Below are 24,998 nucleotides of genomic sequence, written 5' to 3' on the forward strand. Positions count from 1 at the left end.
GGGACTACAGGGCCCCCAGCAGATCTTTGCTGATGTGACCCACCCTACCTCTGTCCTAGTAGCCTTCCTTTGGCATCCTCTCTTCTTATGTCTTCTGTGGCCTACTCTTGCTACTGACAGCATGTTCAGCGGTGGCCCCTGGGGACCCACCTCAGGCATCAAATCTCTGTTGGCCCATTGGATGGCAGTTCCATAGGTGGCCACACCAATGAATGTCCCATCCTTAATGCTCATTTCCCAAGGTGACCTTAACATGCTATCAAGGGTGGAGTCTGTGTCCCCTACCCTAAAATCTGGGTGGGCCTTTGTAACTGCCTTGACCAACAGAATGTGGCACTGCCCAGCCTTTGAGGCTAGGTCTCAAAAGATGATACAAAGTGGCATCAGCAATATGGCAGAGTGGGGGCCTTTTTCTTGTTGTTGTTGTTATCCCAGGATATTAAGGAAATCTCTGCCAAACCACTAGCTGACTCTAAGCTAAAGAAACAGACTTCAGAGAACCACACATGACATAGAATGCAGTAATTAAAAATAGTTTAGAAAAGGCACTAAGTAAACAAGCAACAACAACCCATAGTAACAACAACAGACCCTGAAGAGGAAGAAGAATCTAATCTCCTGAGTTACCATATTATAATATTCAAAAACTCCACATTTCAACAAAAAATTACTAGGCATGCAAAGAAACAAGAAAGTATGGCCCATCCATAGGAAAAAGAAAATTAAATTAACAGAAACTATCTCTGAGGAAGCACAAATATGAACATACTAGACAATGACTCTAAATTAACTGTCCTAAATGTTCTCAGAGAGATAAAGGAAACCAGGAGAAAAATTTCTCAACAAAGAGAGACTGTCAATAAAGAGACAGAAATTATAAACAGAATCCAAATAAAATTTGTGGAGCTGAAAAGTACAATAACTGAAATGAAATGTTCACTTTAAGTTTTCAACAGAGTTGAGCAGGCAAAAGAAAGAATCAGTGAACTTGAAGATAGTTTAACTGAAATTATACGGTCTGAGGAGAAGGAAGAAAAAGCAATGAAGAAAAATGAACAGACCTGTGGGACACCATCAAATGTAGCAACAAACACATTGTGGGAGTCCCAGAAGAAGAAAATAGAGAGAAAGGAGCAGAAAGAATATATTTAAAGAAATAATGGCCAAAAGTTCCAAATTTGATTTAAAAAAAACCTCAAAGACTCAAGATACTCCCAAGAAGCTCAACAAACTTCAAGTTGGATAAACATAGAGAGCTTCACACTGAGACATTTTAATCAAACTATCAAATGGTAGAGAAAAAGAGAGAATCTTGAAAGCAGCAAGAAGGAAGTTATTCATCATGTAAAAAGGATCCTCAATAAGACTAACAGTCAATTTCTCATCAGAGACTAATAAGGCCAGAAGGCAGTGGGATGATATACTTAAAGTGATGAGAGAAAAACACTGTCAACCAAGAATTCTACACCTGGCAAAACTATCTTTCAAAAATGAAGGACTAACCTAGATGAAATGGAGAAAGTCCTAGAAACACACAAACTACCAAAACTGACCCAAGAAGAAATAGAAAATCCAAAAAGACCTATAACAAGTAAAGAGATTGAATTAGAAATGAAAAACCTCCCAGCAAAGAATTTCACTAGTGAATTGTAACAAACATTTAAAGAGGAGTTAACACCAATCATTCTCAAACTCTTACAAAAAAATGGAAAAGGAGGGGACACTTCCTACCCATTCTATGAGGTCAGCATTATCCTGATACCAAAACCAGACAAAGGCACTGCAAGAAAAGAAACTACGGGCTAATATTCCTTATGAATATTGATGCAAAAGTCCTGCATATTAGAAGGATTATATACCATGACTAAGAGGGGTTTATCCCAAGAATGCAAGGGTGATTCAATGGATGAAAATCAACCAATAATAATATGCCACATTAATAGAATGAAGGTGAAACAACGTGATCATCTTAATTGATTCAGAAAAAACATTTGATGTAATATAACACCCTTTTCATGATACAAACACTCAACAGATTAGGAATAGAAGGGAATTTCCTTAGCCTGATAAAGGGCAGTTATGAAAATCCCACAGCTAACATCATATGCTCAATGGTGAGAGACTGAAAGCTTTCCCCCTAAGATCAGGAAGAAGACAAGGGTGCCCACTCTCACTGCTTCTATTCAACATAGTACTGAAAGTGCTAGCCAGAGCAATTAGGCAAGAAAAAGAAATAAAAGGATTCCAAATTGGAAAGGAAGAAGCAAAAATGTTTCTATTCACAGATGACATGATCTCATATATAGAAAATCCTAAAGAATCCACACAAAACTCTTAGAACTAATGAAACAATTAAGCAAATTTGCAGAATACAGGATCAAAACACAAAAATCAATTGTACTTCTATACATAATCAGTGAACAATCTGAAAAGGAAATTAATAAAACAATATTTCATTTATAATAGCATCAAAAAGAATAAAAATGCTTAGGAATGCATTAACCAAAGATGTACAAGACCTGTTCACTAAAAACTACAAAATACTGCTGAAAAATTAAGGAAGACCTAAATAGGTGGAAGACATCCCATGTTCATGGATTAGAGGACTTAATACTGTTAAGATGGCAATACTTCTCAAAGATTCAATGCAATCTCCATAAAAAAGTGAGAGAGTGGCGTGGACAAATATACACTACCAAATGTAACACCGATAGCTAGTGGGAAGCAGCCGCATAGCACAGGGAGATCAGCTCAGTGTTTTGTGACCACCTAGAGGGGTGGGATAGGGAGGGTGGGAGGGAGGGAGACGCAAGAGGGAGGAGATATGGGGATATATGTATATGTATAGCTGATTCACTTTGTTATAAAGCAGAAACTAACACACCATTGTAAAGCAATTATACTCCAATAAAGATGTTAAAAAACAAATTCCAGCTGCCTTTTTTTCAGAAATGGAAAAACCATCCTAAAATTCATATGGAATTACAAGGGATCCCAAAAAAGCCAAAACAATCTTGTAAAACAAAAATTAAGTTGGAGGACTTATACTTCCCAACTCTAAAACATACTGTAAAACTACAGAAAACATAATAGTGTGATATTGGCAGAATGACAGGAATATCAACAAATGGAATGGAATTGAAATTCCAGAAATAAACCCAGACATCTATGGACAATTGATTTTTGACAAGAGTGCCAGGACCATTCAATGGGGGAAAGACTAGTCTTTGGAATAGATGGTGCTGAAATAACTGGTTTCCCACGTGCAAAAGAATGAAGCTGGACGCTTACCTCTCACCATATACAAAAAATAACTAAAAACAGATCAAAGACCTAAATGTAAGAAGTAAAACTGTAAAACTCTTAGAAGAAAACACAGGTGTAAATCTTAGTAACCTTAGATTAGGCAATGCTTACTTTGATATGACATCTAAATAGGTAAATTGAATCTCACCAAAATTTATAACTTCTGTGCATCAAAGGACACTGTCACAAAACTGAAAAGACAATCTATACCAGGGAGAAAATATTTGCAAATTGTATTTCTGATAAGTATCTAGTGTCTAGAATATATAAAGAACTCTGACAACTCGACAACAAAAAGACAAACAACCCAATTAAAAACTGGGCAAAGGACTTGCATAGACATTTCTCCAAAGAAGACATTCAGATGTTCAACAAGCCCATGAAAAGATGCTCAACATCATTAGCCATCAGGGATGTGCAAATAAAAATTACAATGAGACATCACTTCGCTTCCACTGGAGGGCTAAAGGAAAAAACAGACAAAGAATAACAAATATTGGCACAAGATGCGGAGAAACTGGAACCCTCATGTGCTGCTGGTGGGGATATAAAATGGTGCAGCTGCTGTGGAAAACAGTTTGGTAATTCCTCAAAACACAGAATTACTATATGACTGACAATTCCACTTCTAGGAGTATACTCAGAAGAACTGAAAACAGGTATTCAAACAGATACTTGTAAAAAGTGCTCATATCAATGTTATTCACAATAGCCAAAAAAGGTTGGAAACAACCCAAGTGTCCATCAACAGATGAATGGATAAACAGAAGGTGACCCATCCATACAGTAGAATATAATTCAGCCATAAAAAGGAATAAAGTGCTGAAACATGCTACAGGTGGATACATCTTGAAAACATTTTGCTCAGTGAAAGTAGCCTTTCTCCCTCTTTCTCTCTCTTTTTCTCTCTCCCTCCTTCTCCCCCCACTTGCTGGAGGGCCTGTCCACTATATTTAAGGGAACCCAGGTCACGTGAAGAGGCTACTTGTGGGTATTCCTGCTGACCGCAGCATTGGCCACCAGATATGTAAGAGAAATGAGGACCAGCAGAGGTGCAGAGACCAGCCCTGCCTACTGCATCTGTCTACATCTGCAGATGTTGGGACATATAACACATGATTAATATTGTTTAAACTACTAGGTTTTGTGAACGTTTGCTCTTCACCGTAAGTTAACCAATACCGAGCACTCCCAATCTTCCTCTCCTTCCCAAAATAAACCCCTGGCTCCATGACCCTGAATAACTTCTGCTGTGTGCCTCTGTGATCTCCAACCCTCTCCCTTTCTGTGTTTTTTGTTTGTTTTTATATTTTCTCTCTAAGACCTGCCTGAAGTCCTGGCTCCTGCAGGAAACCTGCAATGGTTAATCTTGTCCCCGTGGAACTACGTAATTGCTTTTGGGAAAGGGGAAGCAGGAGGAACCTCTGCGTTCTCTTACATCCTTCCCAGTGTCAGGAGCACCCTCCAGAGTGGGTGAGCATTGGAAAGGACCCACATGGGAGATGCTTACGGTAATGAGGTCTGTGCAGCACTGCCCCCTCTGCTGGAAGTGCTGTTCCCACACTTGAGCATAGGTGAGACACGGAGGCAGAGGGGAATGTAGTGGCTTGTGCCCACCCTCACTGAGGGGGAAGCTGGCTTGGACCCTGCTGCACGCACATCCCTGGGCTACCACCTCTGCCTGAAAAGCCATGACGGGTGCCACGTGTACCTTTGTCCAGCACAGGGCCAAAGATGGCCAGGCTGTTGTTGACAGTGGTGCAGTTCCACCGGCGGCCACGGAACTGGTGTTGGCACTCCTGGATGCTGATCTTGATGCCCTCTGCCACACTGGGCATGATCTCCACATAGTTCCGGCAGAAACGCAGCTGCTTGGGGACCAGGCCTGGGATGCTGGCGCAGAGGATGGGCTGCGTCCCCAGAGATGAGTACTGGGGCCCGACAGCCAGGGACCTGGGGGAGGAGGACAAGGGGGCCTGGTTAGTAAGAGGGGTGCACTGCTGGCCCATGAAACAGGAGCAGGAGCCAGGCTTGCCTTAGTGTGAACCTTCTTTGGAGGATGCACACAGGCCCTTTCCTTCCAAACGCTTGTGCATTCCAGGGCAAGGTGTGCTTCTACCGTGCAGGAAGCCTGTCCCTAACCTGTACCTGAGACTTAGCACAAGACATCATGATGTGCACATGGATTGACAGAAAGTAAATCAAGGAAGCGGTGGAGGCCTGCCTGCTTCTCTGCGCAACTGCAGGTGTCCCCCGTTCTGTTGGGGTGGAGACAGTAGCACCCTGAAACTGTTCAGGAGCGCAGAGGAGAGAACTCGAGGATACAGTGTGATGCTGGGTCAGCACAGAGAGGAGCGGCTGGGTCTGTGGTAGGAGGGAGGAGGGCCACTTCTGGAGCAGCGGTGAGATGGGGTACAGCAGTGGCTAAATCATATGCGTGAAAATCACCGCTGAACTCATACCGGCCATGCCAGCCGGCTTTTGGCTATTTACCCAACAGATATAACAGCATATGTCCACAATAAGATGTGCTCAAGAATATTCACAGGGCTGTGATCGTCAGAGAAAAACGTGGAAACCACCCAAGTATGCATCCATAGAAGTGTGGCTGAACAGACGGTGTTTACGCTTGCAGTGGAATTCTCCTTGGAAACAGAGAGGAGTGGACAACTGATGCAAAGGGCAGGGATCTCCCTGGCAGGGCGCTGAAGAGAGGCCTGACCCAGTGTGGGTGACCACGATTCCTCTGATGGAGACCAAGGCCAGGCAACACTGTGGATGGGGACAGAAATCGGGGTAGTTTCCTCATTCATAGGGAGGACTGGCCTGACCTGAAGGCAGCATGAGAGAATGTTTCTCAGTCTGTGCTTTGCAAAATTTTTCCCACTCACCACACATGCCTATGTAATTTAAATTAAGCAAAATGACAATAAATGAGAGAAAAATTTGGCTTCTCGGTCACATCAGCTACACATGGCCTGTGGCTACCACATTGGATGGTTAGATATTTCAGTCACTGTGGAAGGTTCTACTGGACCATACTGGTCTAGGGTGAGGGAAGCGCTCTGTGTTTGATGGAGGTGTTGGTTACACATGTGTTTATGTGTCAAAACTGACTGAAATGGGGTCATTTTACTATATGTGACTACACCTTGATTTAAGAGGAAGAACCACGAGGTCCTCTTTGGGGCAGAGGGGAAAGAGCTTCTCCAATCCCATGGTGCCATGTTGTTATATCTGCCCATCCCGATGGATGACCCACAGTCCTGTCACCTGTGGATGCATCTGTCTTTGTAGTGGGTTGATGAGCTCTTGCTCGCAGAGCTCTGCTTGATTCCTCTGCGTCTCAGTGTTTCCTTCACCCCTGGGTGGGTGTTCCATGTGAATGGCTGTGCGGCCACTGCTACTCTTCAGGGCCGGCTGTGGAAGCCTGCCCCCCATCAACCGCTGATATCACAAAGGCTCTTCAGCTCTTGGAAGGGGCTATGAAGACCCTTAGGGTGGTAGGAGAAGACCAAAGCATGGGAGGCCCCACGGATCTAGGAGGGCGACTGGGAGTGGGGTGGTTCCAGGGAAATAGCATTCTGTGCCTTCTTACCTAGTCCCCAGAGATCTGTGGACTCTCTTGGCACAGAGAGGTGCAGATGCTACCCATGCTCACCCAGGCCTTTGGCCTCTGCGCTCTCTCCTCCTCAGGGAGCCGGGTCTCCTCCTCCCTGTGGGGTGTCTGGTGTGGTGTGTCCCAGGCCCAGAGTGGCCCCTCTGCCTGGCAGGACGCTTCCTGCTTTTCTGGTAGCTTTCTCTGGTGGGATCCAGGTGGAAATGTCTGTTTCCCCTTCCTTTGTTTGGAGGGGAAACCAAAGCAATGGCAGCTTTATAAACGTTTCAGCTGCCCACCGCCCCCCCCCCGAGAGGTTCCTCTTGTTTGGCACCTCCTCTCCCCTGGGAGGGCTAAGCACCCCTGAGAAGGTGGGACAAAGGTTTCTGTGTCCCTCAGCAAGCCACACACCTGCATTAAGATGCTGACTTTCAGGAAGTCCTACTCTGAGTCTAACCCAGTTCCATTCAGCTGTGGTGAGAAACAGGATCACTGTCTCTCAGAGAAACACACCCACCCTCTGGAAATACACATCATATCCTAACATGTTTCCCTCTTCGTCTTCAGAATCTTCAGAGGCTGCCTTGCCTTAAGGCACAAAACCCACGCCCTTCAGTACCTGGAGGTGCCTCATTGGATGACCCAGAGAGAACATTTCCTCACTGCACAGTCCTGTTAGAATCTGGATCTGTCCAGCTCACTCCTCTCACACCCTGTGAGCTCCCTGCTCCTGTCACACCAGCCTCCCCGCACACTTCCTGTCTCCACCCATCTCAGCTGACGTGGGGCTTTGTCCCATGCATCTCCATGGCCACATGGAGTCCCTGGTGTCCCCCACAGTCCCCCTGCCCTTCTGTGTGAGGGCCACCCTCTACGCCTCGCCTCGGCAGCATTTATGTAGTTCTGTATTCAGTTAGCTGGTTGGGAGAGGGCAACTGCTCCTTGAAGTCCTGAACACAGGGTTTCCATGTATGGTATCCTCTCATCCCGTGCCCTCCTGACCACCATTTCTGGGCAACCATGCAGCCCTTGTCCTCTGCTTGCTCTCCCTTCCTGATCAAGTGCATCTCTCAAGAATTAAAACCTGTCTTTCCCCAGGGACTGTCCATGACACCTTGCAGTCAGGTGTTCAAGTGAAGCTGAGCCTTCTTTTAATGAGTGGCCAGCCCTAGAGTCCCCGTTCCTGGGGAAGGCCCGAAGCCTCCAGACCAGACTCCTGGCCTCCTGGGTCCCTCCCACATCCATGCTCCAATAGCTGACCCCCCTCCCTGGGCACACTCCCCATCCTGTCCATCCTCATGACTCGATGAGCCAAAGACCAGCCATGACCTCGTGCCAGATATCACGGACGTCCCCATGCCACTGCCTGAGTCCATATTCCCGAGTGGCATTCAACTGTGGGGCTGGCTCATTCCCTTGCTTGTTCCTTCACTACCTGCAGAGCCTACTGCGTGCTGGGTGCCCGGCCAGGCCTGACCCTCCCCAGCTCTCTCTCACACCCACCCCACAGTCTGGGACCCCAAGGTTTTCAGAAAGGCCAGCCCTCTGCTTTCACCCAGCTGTGAGGTCTTTCCTCTCTAGGAAGTATTTTGTGATCTGAGCCTCGCTCTCCTGCACCCTGTCCTGCACAGATGGCTCTGAGCGGAGACCACAGGGGCTGCTCTGCTGCTTCTCTGGGACCCCTGGGCTGCCCTAGGTGCTTAGCTTCCTGATGGACAGGCTGAATGCACGGATGGGAGGGTGGGAGGGAAGCTGGCCCTTGGACTGAGAGGCGGCATGCAGGCCAAGGTCAGCAGTCTGCTCTTGGAGGCACCCAGTGGGCAGGGTGGAGAAGATGGGCCAGCTCTGCCCACTCCAGGCTGAGGTCAGATGTCCAGGACGGGTTGGTGGTGGGCAGCGGGGGAGGTAGGCCGTGTCTAACTTGCGTGCCCGCTGCCACTCTCAGCCCATGCTTTCGTGGAGAACCTCCCACCTGTAAATCAGAGGGCAAAACTCCCTGGGCCCCAGTCCTCCTCCAGAACATCATCACCTCCACTTCCTACCCAACTTGCTCCAGCCAGTTTCTACACCCTTCCACCCACTGAGACATCCCATCCCGGCCCCAGTGACCACGCTGCCTATATCGGCGCGTGTGGCTGGCCTCCGACTGCCCTTGGCTGAGGTCGGCTATCTGTTTCCACCATGTGGTACCCCTCCCGGTGACCCTGAATTTCCCCGCCTCCCACCTTTGCCCAGCATTATTCCCCCACGCCACTCGGCATGAACAGGATGTAACGTGGAACTGGCAGCACAAGAGTTTGGGATGACATCTTCTGTAAAGAGTGGAGAGGCTCATGCGGAAGGGTCACGGGAACTGAGTAGCCTTGTGAAGACAGCAGGTAGGACACAGGGCAGGAGCTGGATTGGGGGAGAATCAGGACTCTGGCTCAGGATCCTTCGGCAGCTCCTATGGCACCTCCCATAGCTCAGAGTCCATCTCTGGCTAGCCTGGTTGGTCACTCACCAGGCTCCTTCTGTCTCAGGCCAAGAAAGGGCTGCTGTGGCCAGTCCTGGAGGCCTCGATGGAGTGCCAGGCCAGAGACGTGACTGTGGGGGCCAGGCTAGTGGTCTTCAACCTATGTGCCCTGGAGCACACAGGAGCCCCAGCAGAGGTGACTCAGAGGCTGGCAGGTGAGGTGGGGCTGGAACCAACTGTCCCAGTTTGCCTGGGACTAGGGGTTTCCATTTGGAAGCAGGGATGAGCTGTCACTCCGGGCGAGGCTGCCCTGACAGGCTGTGGCTCTCCCACTCTGTGAGCCAGGGTACTTCACATCTATCTGTGCCGCATTTTGATGCTCCACGTGGGATGTGATTTGTAAACAAATGTTGAACTCTAGTTAACGATGAGCCAGCCAAAGTGTTCAGGGAAAGAGTGGATTGAGGGCACATAAACCATGAGATGAACAGGTGGGTGGATAGAGGGATGCTTAGGTATGGATACACTGGGTCAGGTAAAATGTGAGTTGTGGGTACATAGATGTTCTCCGTCGATGTCCTGCATCTTTTCTGGATGTTTGAACATTTCCTGATGGAACATTAGGGTAAGGTTTGACCTTCATGGCTCTGGTCATGGAGCCTTTCTGAAGGGGCTGGCTCCTGAGGTTCATGGGGGTTCTCTCCTTCTTCTCTTCTGTTGCTGGCAGCCTGGCTCGAACTGGAGAAGGGACGAAGAGGGTCCGTCAGAAGGCAAATCCACTCAGTTGATTTCTTTTTACTGGCTGAATGTACTCGGAGACTCAGAACAAGTGGAAAAAGAAGGGGTCACTCAATTCAGACAGAAAGAGAAAGAAGACTCAGTCTCTCTCGGTCCTCACCATTCCCGAGGTGCTGGTCCCTCTGCCAGACGCCAGAGGCCAGGACCCATTCTGAGTGGGGGTTGAGTTGCGCATCCCCAGAACCCCACCACCACCCACAGAAAGCATAGAGCCTGCCCCCACCTCGGCCCCTCCCCACCTCCCTTCACGCCGTCGCGCCGCAGCTCCAGGGAAAGCAGAGTGGGACTTTCAAGTTCACAGCTTCTCCCCAGGCTCATTCCGAGGTTGGGGTGCTGAGTCGGCTCCCCTACCCCTGTCTCCTCCCAGACCTCCTCCCAGTCAGGCCCTGTATGACCACCTCCGAGAGCACGGCCAGAGTACTGACAGCCAGCTCCCAGCCCAGATGCCACTCCAGCTGTTCTGGCCTCCACCAAGCCTGACTGGATCCCTCTCCCACCCCCTCGGGACCTGGCGGCCCCTTTAGTTCCTTGAATTATTTCCAGAAAGTTTCCTCTGTTCCAGAGCTGGGCAACCAAGAGGATCTGGGTGATGCAGACCCTGCCCAAGGAGGGCAGAAAGTTGTGGGGGGGGGGGTCCTGTCAGACACAGGAGGGTCCAGTGTGTGGGAGAAAGTGGGCAGGGAAGGGTCAAGGGGGCCCAACTCAGGTCACTGAATCTTGCTGGGCCTTGAAGGATAAATTGGTTCATAAAAAGTTCATATTAAAGATCCAAACTGTGTGTACTGACCTTATTGTGGTAATCATTTTGCAATATATACATCACTATTACATGTAAATACATCAAATAATTATGTTTTACACCTTAACCTTACACAATGTTATATGTCAATTATATCTCCATAAAGCTGGAAAAAATTCCAAACTGGACATATGTTATCTCCTTACCACCCCCAGGATTCCAATTTCTAATCTGAGAAGAAGGTAGCTGCCCCCAGTCAATTAACACTTGGAAAACCAAGATCTGTAACTCCTTCCTCCCATGCCCTTCCAGGAGGAAGTGGAGGGTGCACTGGCCTGGGGCTGGGGGCTGGACAGGATGTTGGGGAGCATCCAGGACTCTGGGCCCCAGACCCCAGGGATAACCACATACTGTCCTGTCTAAGGGTCTCGCCAGGGACCAGAGACAGCCTAGTGGGAGAGGAATGCTGTAAACTGGAAAGTGCTGCAACTACAGGGCACCACCATCTTGGTGTTCTACGCCTCCCCAGGTTCTCAGAGCGCATAAAATGCAACGACACCAAATGCGACCTAGGCTCCTGAGTCAGATCCTGGGACAGAGAAAGGGCATCCGTGGAGAGACTGGTGAAGTCAGCCTGTGTCTGGCTGTGCACTAGCGTGGTCTCCATTCTGATACTTATGTAAGATGTGACCACTAGGGGAAGTGGGTTTGGCCGGCACAAACTCTCTGCACTACAGTCGAGTCATCATCCCAGACCAGGTGGAGAAGAAAGAAACAGTTACAAGAAAACAAGCAGACTGACATAGGGTTACAACAGGGAACAAGCTTGTGATTCAGGGCTGTGTGTTTCTTTACCGAGCCTACATGATGGGCCGAGAGCTCAATGGCATTTTGTAATCTCTGAACAAACTGTCATCTGAGACGAAAGTATCTGCTTTCTCCTGGTGATAGCATCTCAGAAGCCACAAATGCTGCTGCAGTTGTCACCTCCATTCATAATTGAAGGTGAGTTCAACTGCTGTTACTGGTGGGTACAAATAAAGATGTCATTTTCTTGTCCCAGGGGCCTGGCATCCAGAGGGGGACATCTAAGGAGCATTTGGGAGGGGACGTGGTTTGAGGGGGTGGGACAGAGGGCGGCTATGCACCCCTGGAAGGAGGTGGCTGCTCTCCTGTTCTCCCACCCCCCAGGCCCAGATTCTGATATGGCATGAAGAGTGCCCACCTTCCTGTCCAGAACTCTTAACGTAGACAGATCACACTTGCTATGTCTGCAGGACCTGCAGTGGACAGCAGACATAAATCAGGGCCACCACGCTGAGTTAATCTATCCACACGCATGCTTTCAAAGCAGAGCCTCCAGCTGGTAGCAGAAGTTGGAGACATCAGCAGCGACTGAAGCTGGTGCTGGCTCTGAGATGAAAGGGCTGTGTTCTAGGACCAGAAAGTGGCCTCGAGGAGCTGAGAACCACCCTCGGCAGATAGCCGCAAGTACATGGGGACTGCAAGGACCAGAATCTGACAGCTGGGTGAGGTTGGGAGCACATTCTGCCCCAGACTGGTCAACACTTTGATTTTGGCCTCTAGAGACCCTGAACAGGGAACCCAGACAAGCTGCGCAGACTTCCGACCTGCAGAGCCGTGAACTCTGTGAATGCACAGGGAATGTTTGAAGCCATAACTCTGGTCATTTGTCATGCAGTGAAGACTGAATATTCCCCATCTCCCTCCTCTGCTCATGCTGGCTCTTTTCTCTCATCCTCCAAGCTGCTCAGGCCAAAAGGAACTGAACCTCGCAAGGAGGTAGCCCCTCCATGTGTAGCCCAAGGGTCTGCCACCTTCAAGGGCTGGTTACCACAGCCTTTAGACAGCTCTTCCCTCCCTCCCCCTCCTCTGCTTGTGTCCCCAGCACCACCCCTCCTCAGGGACCAGTGCCTCTCTCTTGGAGGCTGGTTACTTCCTCCTTCAAAGCCCCAGGCATCACTTCTGCCACCACCTGCCATTAGCCACTGCCTAGCTACTTAACTGGCCTACCTGCTCCATCATCATCACCTGTGTGGTCCTGGCTCTGGCCCTGCCCACTATATGACTCTCTCCAACCTACACAACCTGGTAGGTGGAACCCCGGGGAATCTCTTGGACCAAGAATCTGGGGCTAGAGGAAGACACCTGACCAACGTCAACGAGTTAACATGGCAGGATGGGGTTTTGGCAGGTTGGCTTCCCAAGGCTCCCCCTTTCTAATATGCTATTATGCTCTTAAGATGTATTAAATACCAGTACACACAAGATAACATTTATGAGCAATTATCTTGGTCAGTGTGGGCCACCACAGCAAAGAGTAGATAGGATGGCTGAAACAACACTCATTCATTTCTCACGGCCCTAGAGGCTGGAAGTCTGAGATGAGGGTGCAGGCATGGTGGGGTTCTGGCGAAGGGTTCCTGGTTCACAGATGGCCCCCTTCTCGCTGTGTCCTCACATAGCAGAGAACTCTAGTGTCTTCTCTTCTTTTTTTTTTTTTGCGGTACACGGGCCTCTCACTGTTGTGGCCTCTCCCGTTGGGAGCACAGGCTGCAGACGCGCAGGCTCAGCGGCCATGGCTCACGGGCCCAGCCGCTCCGCGGCATGTGGGATCTTCCCAGACCGAGGCACGAACCTGTGTCCCCTGCATCGGCAGGCGGACTCTCAACCACTGCGCCACCAGGGAAGCGCTCTTCTCTTCTTTTAAGGACACTATTTCCATCATGGGGACTCCACCTTCATCACCTCATCTAACCCTAATCCCCTCCCAAAGGCCCCACCTCCTAACACCATCACATTGGGTGTCAGGGGTTCAACATATAAATCTGGGGGAACGTGAACATGACAGAGAGTAAGATAAACATCATATTAATAAACAAATCCCACACAGACACCATTAAACCCAAAGACACAGAACACTATCGGTCTCCCTGATTCAATATGACCCTGTTTCCAACACAGAACAATCACTGAAGGGCGATGTGTGTGGTGGCCCCAATCTGTCCCCTGGCTGGTCAACTTTGCCTGTTACTTTGGACCCTTTGCACCTTGGTTTCCCCAGCTATCATGCCAGGTAGCTGGGTGACAGGTGGGTCCTCTTAAGGTGGCCCCTGGGCAGGCAACAGGTGCACCACAGAACCTGTCAGAAATGCGAGTTCCAAGGCAGTGCCCCCCCAGACCTGCTGGATCAGAAACTCGGGGCTAGTGCCCTGTTTTGTTTTTTTTGCAGTACGCGGGCCTCTCACTGCTGTGGCCTCTCCCGCTGCGGAGCACAGGCTCCGGACGTGCAGGCTCAGCGGCCACAGCTCACGGGCCCAGCCACTCCGCGGCACGTGGGATCCTCCCGGACTGGGGCACGAACCTGCGTCCCCTGCAGCGGCAGGCGGACTCTCAACCACTGCGCCACCAGGGAAGCCCTAGTGCCCTGTTTTGACAGGCCCTTCGGGGGTTCTGATGCTTGCTGGTGTTTGAAAACCACCAATTCTGGGATCACTGAAGGTAAGCCCAGCTTTGAGTCCTGGGACTTTGAGTCCAAGGAGCCTCCCAAGGCTTCAAGTCCAAACCCTTTGGTCTGGCAGTCAAGGTTTTCCTTTGGTTTCTGCTTCTGAATCCCAAGGCTTCCAGAAACTTCCAGTGCTGCTCTTTGAGAACACGAGGTCTGTTATAGAGGCAGGGGAGAGCGCACTCAGCCAGGCTCAGGACGTAAGCCCCCGCCCTCCACAGCCCCGTCTGTCTGCATGGGGCTGCCCACTTGCTTCCCTCCAGTCCAGTGTCCCAGAGCCAGCAATAAGCAGGGGCCGGACCCCACATCTCTCTTCCAGAGGTGGTGAAGATCCTAGAAAGAGCAAGGTGGTGACAGACGAAGGAAGCAGCAATGGTGAACATTCCAGAAGTGTTGTGGTGGGAAGGGGGATGTTGAGGCAGGGAATGGACTGCCCGTTTCCAAACCCTGAGGAGGCAAAGTCATGGTCTTCTGTCCAGTGTTGCTAAGAGGGGTTCTCTGGAGGGGTAACAAGCGTGGACCAGGCCTCATTGAGCTCTCACCTGGGTGTCTGGGGCTTCAGGTTAATTTTCCAATCTCCCCCTCAGCCTCTCACATGCTTGACAGGTGTGCAAACTGGGGACCAGATGGAGATGGAAGGGGCCTGACTTAGGGCCACTCACAGGAGGGGTGGTGGTGCTCAGGTGAGCGCTGGGGGTGGGAACCCCATAATCAGTCACCCCTCCTTTACCCTCGGGCCCATGTATTGGGTCACCGTGAGGTCCTGACCTTGCCTTGGGATCACCATGCATCTCCTCCTCCTCACGGCCATCGCCAATGCAGGATGTTCTACCGACAATGACCTCAGGGGTCGCTGGCCCTGCCCTAATGGGCGAAAGCTGCGTCCTGTGGCCTCAGGGAAAGCCAGGCAGGAGGGGGCTGTGCTGCCCTTCCCTTGGGGTGGTGGGCCTGGGGGCCTGGGAACCACAGGGCCATGAAGGCCCTGCCCAGTCTGCGGGCAGAGGCCAAGAGGCCAGCCTGCCCTCACTGCACCCATTTCCTTCACCCTGCACTTGGCCACCACAGTTCACCCTACGAGGAATTTGTTCCATTTCCCTTGTTGCTGCCAACCCTGAAGTGCAGGCTGGCAACCAGGAAACACCCACACCCTCACCTTCAGCCGCCCCCTGGCTGGGAGCTAGAATTTTAAATGCTCAACTGGATGTCACATCGGATGTCCCGAAGGCCCCTAAAAACCAGATTGTCCCAAACTGAATGCACCCTTCCCTGCGCAGATATGGGAGGACCCCCCCACCTCCTCTGAGCCCTGAGCCTTTACCCCAAATTCCAACTCTGGAGAGATCCTCCTTGCAGGGCCATCCACACAGCAGAAAGGGCCAATGGTCAGGCAAGCAGATTGCAGCACGCTCACACCACAGGCCTGAGTAACTGCTAGCACCATGGCTGAGAAGGCCCCACAAATGCAAAATGTTTAATGGGAGATGGTACGCCTTAGAAAACAGACCACGATCTTCTCTGCACCCTGTTATTATGATCATGAAAAATGTGTGAATGAAATAAGAACCTGAAGTGAGGAAAATACCTGTATTAAGTTGGTAAGATGATGAACTTTTTTTTTTCCAGGTTTTTGTGAATGCTATTGTTGGTTAATTTTTTAGTACTAATTTTTTTCTCGGTGGGGGTACTATTTTCAACCCAAAGCAACCACGTGTGCAGTTTGCAAAGTGGCTCCTAGACTCTGGTTCCAGCCTGTGGCTGGGGCCACGTGAGCCACGGCTGCCTCTTGAAAGTACTAATGGTTTTTCTCCCTCCTCCCTGGTTTGCTCCTGTTGAGGACTGTGCTGTTGCACTGTTGAAAGGCCAGGCGCCTTGCCAGGCAGTCTTACTCAAGATAGAGCAAAGACGCTGGCTGTGACATGCAGGGGAAGGAGGCCACTCAGGACCCAGCCTGGGCCAGCTTTGCCCCAACCTGAGCTGACGGCCTTCACTCAAGCGGATTTTACCGTAAATGTGCCGTGAAACCAGAGGACAGAAGGCTCTTCTTGTGGACAGAGGCTGGGGGCAAAGGCAGGACCTGGAGCAGGCCCCCTCTCTGCCTGCCCCTGCCTGGCTCCTCTGGGGGTGGATCCTCAACCGGAGAGGCTAAGTGCCTGTGCACCGTTACCTGGCAGATCTTAACGGAGTCATAGGCTCTTAGTTTTCTTGAGTCCTGGTTTGATTTCTTTTTGCAAGATCAGCAAACACAGGGTACCTGTGCACTGTGGGCACAGCTCTGCCCTTGCCTGTGGCTGTGCGCATTTTGGAGGGAGAGCTGGGACTTCACAGCAATTCTCAAAGAGAGGGGGATTCTGGGGACAGGACAGCTTGGCTGGGCCTGGAGGGCAGGATGTGGTCACCAGCTGTATTATTCACTGAATTAACTGTTTTTGCCCTTCCTTCCTGGGCCTCAGTTTCTCCGTCTGTCCAAGGAGGTGCTGGACCACATTCTATCAGAGGCTCCTGGAGGGGAAGTGAGCAATGGGCATGGCAGTTTCATTCACACCTTGGCGGGGCTGGGGCACATTCTGTCCACACGTCATCCGGGGCCACCTCTCCAGGAAGTGCTCTGTGCTCCCAGCCCTGCTAGCCGCCCTCTCTGGACCCTGCTGAAGCTTGCCACTCCTCATGCACAACCTCCCATGTCTGAGCCAGGAGGGGCCGCTCCCAGAGAGCAAGGCCACATCTTCTCTTGTCCTTCGAAGGCACAGATCTCTGCTCAGTCCTCATCTGGGGGCCCCTGTTCTGCACTCTGCCTGCAGGGCCTCTGCTGAGGAGGACCCCGGCTGGTCTCATGGGTCTTCCCCTTGGTGACACATGAGGATTCTAGAGTGCCTGTCCTGTTCCAAATTGCTGTTTTCTAAGGTCAGGGCCTCTCCACAGCTGGACCAGGTTGCTGTCCTGAGACCAGAGGCCCTGAGTGTGGGGCTGGTTGCCCTGTGGGTTGATGGCTACCCAGCTTGATGGGTAGGCTCTGTCCTTTCTGGACGGAGCTGTCCAGGAGGCTTACAGGACCCAGACTCCCCCAAGGGTGCTCACCTGCCCCAGAGCCCTCCAGCTTCTGCCTTCTCTTTCTACCCACTATGGCGTCTCCGAGAAAAGCCCACATGCCTCCATGCTCTCTCTCTCTCCTGCCTGGAAGACCCCTCCCCAGGAGCTGGAACACCTTTGGCGATAGGAGGGCCCATGGGGAGGGGTCCCAGGACCTGGGTCCCTGGTGTTGGGGGCCATCTCTTCCCAGCCCCTGGGCTGCATGGCCCTGCCTGCAGCCCTCCCAGCACCCCCTCCTGCCCCAGCGGGCCGAGCCGGGATTACTGACACATACTTTGCGCAAGTCCCAGCAGGCGGGCAGAGGCTCCCGTGCCCGCGGCCATGCATTTGCCCGCTTCCCTGGGCGGCAGCGGCACGTTTTGTCGGGGATGGAATGTGGAAGCACCAAAGTGTGAGACACCTCCAGGGTGTCACCTGGAGAGGCTTGGAGGAAGACCGAGGCAGAGCTGCTCTGGTGCATGGTGGGGACCCAGCCCCAGAGCCGGGGCTCAGTCAGGGGGATTGTAAAAACAGTCAGCTGTGTCCTCATGTCCCCAAACACAGGCCACCTGATAATTTCTGTTTTTCACAGGAAAGATTCCATCCATTCATTCCTTCATTCATTTGTTCAACCAAATCTTATCTAGGAGCTACAAGGGGTGAAGGGTCAAGAGGGGAGGAAGGAGAACAAATACCCCATGGGCTTTCACAGCCTGGTGATATAGGTGCCGTCCTTGTGACAATTCTACAAAGGGAAGGACAGGTTCCCCTGGGATCAGGCAGCCTGGCCAGAGTCAGAGCCTTATTCTCCATCTCTTCATGTCACCCCACAGCGTCCAGCCCAGCCAGGTGAGGAGTGAGGAGGCGGGTATAGTCAGATCCAGGACCAGTCGAGCGAGGCTAGGGGCAAGCGTGATGTGATGCAGGTGCACTCGGTGGGGAGGGCATGCTGCTGGGGGGTGGCGGGTAAAGGCATGCCAGGATGGGGTCATCGATTGCTGTGTAACTGTGAACCAGCTGTGCCTGGTAGAGTCTAGGGGACTTAACAAGGAAGACTATTAGCTGCAGTGCTGACCACGGTGGGGGTGGGGGGAGGATGTGGGCCTTGTAAACCTCGGATTCTCAGCCGCTGACGTGTCCATGGGAACCCTCCACCCAAAGCAGGCTGCTCCTTCCTCAGCCTCTGTTTCTACCTCTCCAGGGACGGGCAGCTCACCACCACCACTCTCAGACCCAGGAAGCCTTTCCTATACTGAGCCAAAATCGGCCTCTTGGTCACCTGTAGCCTCTGCTCCCAGCCTTTGCTGGAGCCGCACAGAAGTCCAGTCCTCCTTCCCCGAGAGCCTCTCACACACTGAACAGCAGTGGGGGTCTTCCCCTGACACTTCTCAACAATGGGTGGCTCCAGTCCTTCAACCACACTTAAAAGGGGCAAATACAAACTCTGGCATTTGGTTCCAAAGCGCAAATGGCAAGTGCTGGGTGGCAAAGCCTTGAGGGGATGTGGTCCATACGGACGATCCCAGACTTGGGCGCAGCAGGGGTTGCCTACCGTGGGGGGCTTTGGCTTCTCAAACTAGCTACAGAACTTGGTTTGGTTTTTTTTTTTTTTAAATTTCTAACCCATTCTTATAGATGACATTAAAATGCTGCACAAAATAATACATTTAAAAAACTGCCACGACTGTTCCCAAACACGTATTTTCAACTTCCGTTCTTATTTCTCCATGGACAACCATTCACGGATGGGCTCTGGTCTGTGGACTACATTTTGAGTATAACTGATACTTTCATGGACAGGTGGTACATCCAAGCCCTGGTTGCCCTGTCCCGGGCCACACTTGCAGGATGGTGGCAGAGCCCCTCTGGAACGAGGCAATTCTATTCCTGCAGGCTGGAGATTTGTCATTGGGACCCACCGTGGAAAGTATGGTTTTACAACCCCTCCAGCCTGTATTCCTCCTCAACTGTATTTATTCACCCTCTTCCCCATCACAAAGAATTCCAGCAGGCTTGTGCAAATAAAAGAAAATTATTTTTTAAAAAAATGACAAGAAGCTCAGTAAAATGCAGGGTTAGCCAGCTTGGGAGAAGCTGCTGCACCTGAGCCCCAGACAGAGTCCCAAGTGTTTAGGTGGCCAAGTCAGAGAGAGCTGGATGTGAGAGATGAGTGGTGCTTTTGTGCTCTGGAAGGAGCGTGTGCCGTGGTGGGCTGTCAAGGAATCAAGATGATGGGTATCGAACTTGGTGGTACCAAACAAGTTTTCTGACCACATATGTTTTACCTATGGTTGTTTCTAACATTGCTCCTCAAGACAAGGATGTGCATTGGTGGTTCTGCGGAGGAACATCGTTCCCAGCACCCTGAGATCCTACAACACTGGGGGTGTCGAACTGGTGTCTGGATTTCTCTAGTTTCATAGGCTAGCCACTACCATCACCAGCCTCAGAGCTGCAGAGAGAGGCAGAGAGAGCTAGAGACAAAGACAGAGGTAGAGAGGGATAAATACAGACAGAGAGACAGAGACAGACAGGGACAGACAGACACACAGAGAGACAGAGAGATAGACAGAGACAGAGAGGTAGAGAGACACAGAGAGAGAGAGAAACATAGAGAGAGAGGGACGGGCAAACAGGGCAGAGTGAGAAGGAAGGACTGGAGGGAGGGACAGGGCTGCCCTGGGGAGGGACTCGCAGTGGTGCAGGCTCACAGAGGCAGGGCAGCTCAGGAAGTCTTGCTTGCTTGGGCCCTGCCTGCCTGAGAAGCCTCAGAGCCTTGCTCAGCCCTACCATGTGTCATCTGACACAGGCAGCCTCTCACCTTGTGTGTGCTCATCCCTCCTCCTCCTCAGCCCCCGCCTCACCCACCCTTTGAGGCTGTGGGACCTGGGCAGTGCCTCCAGAGCCCTTGTTCACTCTCCCTGAACTCCACATGCACCTTCACCCCCAAATAGTGCGTCCCACTGAGGGAAGCCTATGTCCCACCTGGGACTGAGAAGACCCCTGGGCCTGAAGAACCAGTGGGGCTGGCGCCAGGAAAGGCTGTGCAGAGAGGAGGTTCTAGAAGGTGGGGGGCAGGTGACAACTGAGCTGGCCTTCCTTGGGGTCTGGACACATTCTCAGAGCAGGGTGTCTGCGTGCACATGAGTGTGGGGTGCCGGGGACTAAGGAGGAGGGTGAAGAGGCAGTGAAAGGTGGGAGAACCAGAGAATGCTGCACTGGGAGCATGTCTCAGGCTACTGAGCTGGCCCAGGGGTGGGAGACGACGGGACGTGAACATGGGAACTTCCCAGGCCAGCTGGGGTGATGTCCACTCCAGGTGCCACTCAGTGCTGGGGAGCCCTAGGTCCCTCAGAAACTGGTGAGGAGCTGGGTGGCAGGAAGGGGGTCCCGATAGGGAAAGGGGGACCGGGCTCTCTGGGCAGGTAAAAGCACTGCTGCTGGAGCTCTGGGGGCAGTAAGGGTATGGGGTTAGAGCAGAGGGTGGGAGGGCAGTGAGAACAGAGGCAGAAGATGGCGGGAGTGGAGCACTGCAACCTGGGGGGGGGGGGAAATGAAGGGGCCTGGCCCCATGGTGAGGGGGCAGGGGAGAAAACAGGCTGACCTCCAGGGCCCTGGCTAGGCCACAGGGGGATCACAAGATGCCCTCAGCCCAGACACGGGAAGTAGGAGGCAGGTGCCCAAAGCACATCATGGAGCACAGGTGCACACTGGGTATTGGTCTTCACCCCTTGACCACGATGCCTGTTCCTGGTTCGCTTGGATCCTTCCGATCAATTCTAATTAAACAAGAGTTCAGTCTGGACAAGGGGAGTGAGGGGGAGGGGGCTAGGGCCTCCCAGTAGGTTTGCAGTACATGGCCCTGTGAGGAGCTGGCGCCTGGCCATGCTATGCCTCTGGGGTCAGGTGCCCAGGCCTCTGTCCTGTCACCTCCCAGGTCTCTTCTCTGGATCCCACCCCCCACCCCGTTGTCTGTCACACAAGGAGCACAGACCTCTTGGAGGTCTCCGTAGCTTTCAACATTCTGGTCTTAGGGCTGTCTCTCTGTGCCTCTGTCGGGACCTGCCTTTGGACCTTGAGCATCTAGCGTGAAGGACACTCTTCCGAGACGGTCCCGGGGAGGCAGTTGGCTCTTTAAATTCCCACAGGATGCAGCACCACCTCCTCCTCTCTTTCCACCCTCCCACCAAGACCACACCAACTTCAAAGCCTAATTACTCCCAATTTGGGTTGTTTCCTTGTTTCTCCAGGTGAGGAAGTCCCTGTCACTTTCACTTTCATATGCGAGGAGCTGGGGGTGGGGTGGAGAGAAGTGATGAGAACAGTGGCTTTATTTTGGGGAGGGAAGGTGAAACAGAATACCAATTAGGGAGGCTGAGTGTGAAGGTGAGAAGTTACAGAGAGAGGGTCTCCCTCCAAGGCCTCACTTGGGGAAGGGAGGGAAGTGGGAGAGGGGGTTGGCAAGAGAAAGAAGGAGCCACCTGTGGGAAACTCCATCAGGTAGGGTATGAAGATAGAAAGCCTTCCGCCTGCTATGAAACTCCATTTCTTTCTCTGTGAGCCCTCCTTTTCATTACGCTCATGTCCACTGTGGAGACACCACGTCCTTCCTGTGTCCAGCCTGGGGGCAGAGGGGAGAAGGAGAGGAAACTGCTGGTCCTCAGTAAGCCCTGAGGTTGTGGCCACCGAAGATGCTTCTTCCCAGGAAACAAGAGAATCACTGAATGTGAGAATCCTATGGAGAGCAAAGTGTGGGGGGGTCCATGGCGCCGTCTTCCCTCTGGGGCCAAAAGGTTGCTCTAGACTCCTGATTGGGTGGGTCACGGACCAGGAGTCGGTGGGGAGGGGACGCCCCTCCCCACGGATCTGGAGAATGCCGGATACACCAAGCATGTCCCAGGATCCTCTCAAATGGAACACATACGGCCCAGGTGGAAAGGGTGACATATGTGTGTTGAGGGGAGCAAGGTCAGGGACACTCAGGGCCAAAAGGACAAAGATTCCACCGCGTAGGGTGGCCAGAGGCTGGTGACACGGCCCTCGTTTATGGAAGAAGCGCAGGGGCGAAAGCGCTTCCACTAGCGCCCAGGAATGCGGCGGCGGCGGCGGGTTCTAATTAGAAGCCTGCGCGGGAGCGGGCGGCCGCGGGGCTCTCTCAGACGCGCTCCCTTGGTTCCCCCGGCGTCAGTGTCCCCGCGTCAAGAGGCACGCCCGCTGCATCCTGTGCTCCAGAAGACGACCGGGCGCTGCAGGTGCCGCGGGGGTGCGGGACGCGCGGGGGTCCCCGAAGCAAGTCCCCGCCGCCCCGCCACCTCTCCCAGGCCCTCGTACCCGCCGGTGCCTCCTTCTTGCCCCGCCCCGTCCCGCCAGGCTGCGCCTGGACCCGCGCCCCACACCTAGGGCGCCCCCGCTCCTGAACAATCTCGAAGAGAAAAATTATTATCGGATTAGATGTACTTCGGCTCACTCAGTCTCCCCCCGCCCCAACTTCCCCTCGGCGTAATTATTATAATTCCAGGCAAGCCGTCGAGAGAGTTCCTGGCTGTGTGTGTGTGTGTGTGTGTGTGTGTGTGTGTGTGTGTGTGTGTGTGCGCGCGCGCGCGCGCATGTGTGTGTGAAGGCTTGTCTCCGATCTGGGTCTCCTCCAGCGGCGCGCCCAGGCCGCTCGGCTCCCGCATTCCCCCCAGTTGTGTTCGTCAAATGTTGGGCATCTCAAAGCGCCCCTCCCCTCTCCACTGGGGAGTCGGGGTGGCCCTTGCCCGTGGGAGCTCTACCAAATTCGCTTCCCTCCTCCCCTCATGATATGTGCTGCAGACCCTCAGGACCCTTCCCTTGGTTTATCTGCACTTCCATCGCCAGATTTAGGAGGGTCTCACGGGAATGTGTCTTGTCTGGGGTGGAAGACGGAACGCCCCAGCCCTCTCAGATGTGGGTTCGTGGAGCCTCTCACTAAGGAGCCTTCAAACGCGATGCTTTCTCCCTCTTTACCTCTCCAGAAGCCCCTCCTTAGCATCGCGGTCGGGACAGCGGCAGGAAGGCGCAGGAGGGCCGGGTGCTGGCCCCAATGCGCCCGCCACTCCCGGCCGGGTCCCCGCAGTCTTTACGTAACTACGCTGCTCCGAGCTGTTCGGTCTTGTCTCACTGACTTTGTTTTAAGGTGTGTGTGTGTGTGTGTGTGTGTGTGAGACATGTCCTTAAGGAAAGTCTCAGGCGGATCTCCCTCTCCCAGCTCGCCCTCCTGGCTTCTCTTGGCCTCTGGTGCCCGAGCTTTCATGCCATCTGTGCTGTCCCACTTCCTGCCTCTCCCCAGCTCACTGCTCATCCCGTCCGACGCTGGGAGCCCCTCTATGCCCGAGGGATCCATGTCCGCGGAAACTCCGCCACCCGCGTCCCAGCCCCGGCCCGAACAGGTCGAAATTGGCCGCCAAGGAAAACAAACCACCCTCGGAACAGGAGGGCTGGGCAGAGCGCGGGCTCTGGGCCACCGCGGGACCCTGCCCGAGGGGACGGCGGCTGGGGGACGCACAGAGGCCGGGGAGAACGTGAGGAAGGCTCACTCACCACCAGATCGGGTAGTTGCCCAGCGCTTGCTTCAGGCCGTAGAGGAATATGAAATATCCGAGCGGGGCCATCGCCGGGCGGGAGATCTCGGAGGGCCAGGAGTCCGCCCCGAGAGCGCGGGCGCCGGAGCGGGCCGGGCCCTGGGAGCTCGCGGGCGGCGGCGCTGGGCCCTCCTGCGGCCGCGGGGTGCGCGGGGTGCGCGGGTGTGCGCGGGTGTGCGCGGGTGCGCGGGCTCCGAGGGCGGCGCTGCGCCAGGTGGGACGGCGGCCGGGCGGCGGGCCGGGGCCCGGGGCGGCGCGGGACGGCGGGGGCGGGGCAGCGCCGCGGGGGGCGCCCGCCGGGGCCTGGGCCGGGGCGGGGCAGGCAGGGGGCGGGCGGGGCCCTGGGAGCTAGCTCGGTGACGGCTTCAGCGCGGGCCCCTCCCGTGGCCGCGGGGTGCGCGGGGGTGCGCGGGTGCGCCGGCTCCAAGCTTTGCGCTGTGCCAGATGGGCAGCTGGCCTGGCGGCCGGCCGGCACCCAGGACTGCATGGTCCGCAGGTATCCCCTCCGACCTCCCGGGTCGCGCCCCCTCGGGGCTCATGGGCGGCTCCTTAGGTGTGGAGCCCCGCGCGCCCTGCGCTCACCGTGCGACGCGCTGTCCAGCTCTCGCTCCTGCCCCTGCTCTGTCGCGCGCTCTGTCCCTTGCCCTCTAGGTGGTCGGGCTGCGCCTCCCTTTCGTCCATCTCCTTGCTGGGGTTCCGTTCGTCCGAGGCTTGTCTCCTCGAACGGCCCCTTGCCGATCCGCTGGGAGCTGGGCCGATGGCGAGCGGCCAGAATGGGGGCGGCCTGTCTGGGGACAGCTGCTGGGTGGGCATCTAGGGTGCATCTAGGGTGCAGCACGTTTCTGAAAGTCACTATTGGGAAACAGTCCAGCTCTGTTTAGGGCCCAGGTGTTGACGGCTCCTCTTTC

The 24,998-nt window shown here is 53.3% G+C and overlaps 1 protein-coding gene across 2 annotated transcripts in view; it reads right to left on the bottom strand.

Annotated features, from left to right (window-relative positions):
* WNT3A (Wnt family member 3A) overlaps positions 1-24,232 on the bottom strand; it is a 47,149-nt gene extending 22,917 nt beyond the window's left edge. Inside the window, exons 1-2 of one of the 2 annotated variants that reach the window (XM_067730142.1) lie at positions 24,050-24,232; positions 5,018-5,259 (exon numbers count right to left, since the gene is read on the bottom strand). In XM_067730142.1, the coding sequence (XP_067586243.1) occupies positions 5,018-5,259; positions 24,050-24,120 (313 nt within the window). In that variant the 5' untranslated portion in view covers positions 24,121-24,232. Of the gene's footprint in view, positions 1-5,017; positions 5,260-6,579; positions 8,342-24,049 lie in introns of those variants that run through there. The other variant, XM_067730143.1, reaches the window with a different exon arrangement.
* Between the last annotated feature and the right edge of the window lie 766 nt (positions 24,233-24,998).

Source organism: Pseudorca crassidens, chromosome 3 (assembly GCF_039906515.1).
Source record: "Pseudorca crassidens isolate mPseCra1 chromosome 3, mPseCra1.hap1, whole genome shotgun sequence".
Classification (NCBI taxonomy): Eukaryota; Metazoa; Chordata; class Mammalia; order Artiodactyla; family Delphinidae; genus Pseudorca; species Pseudorca crassidens.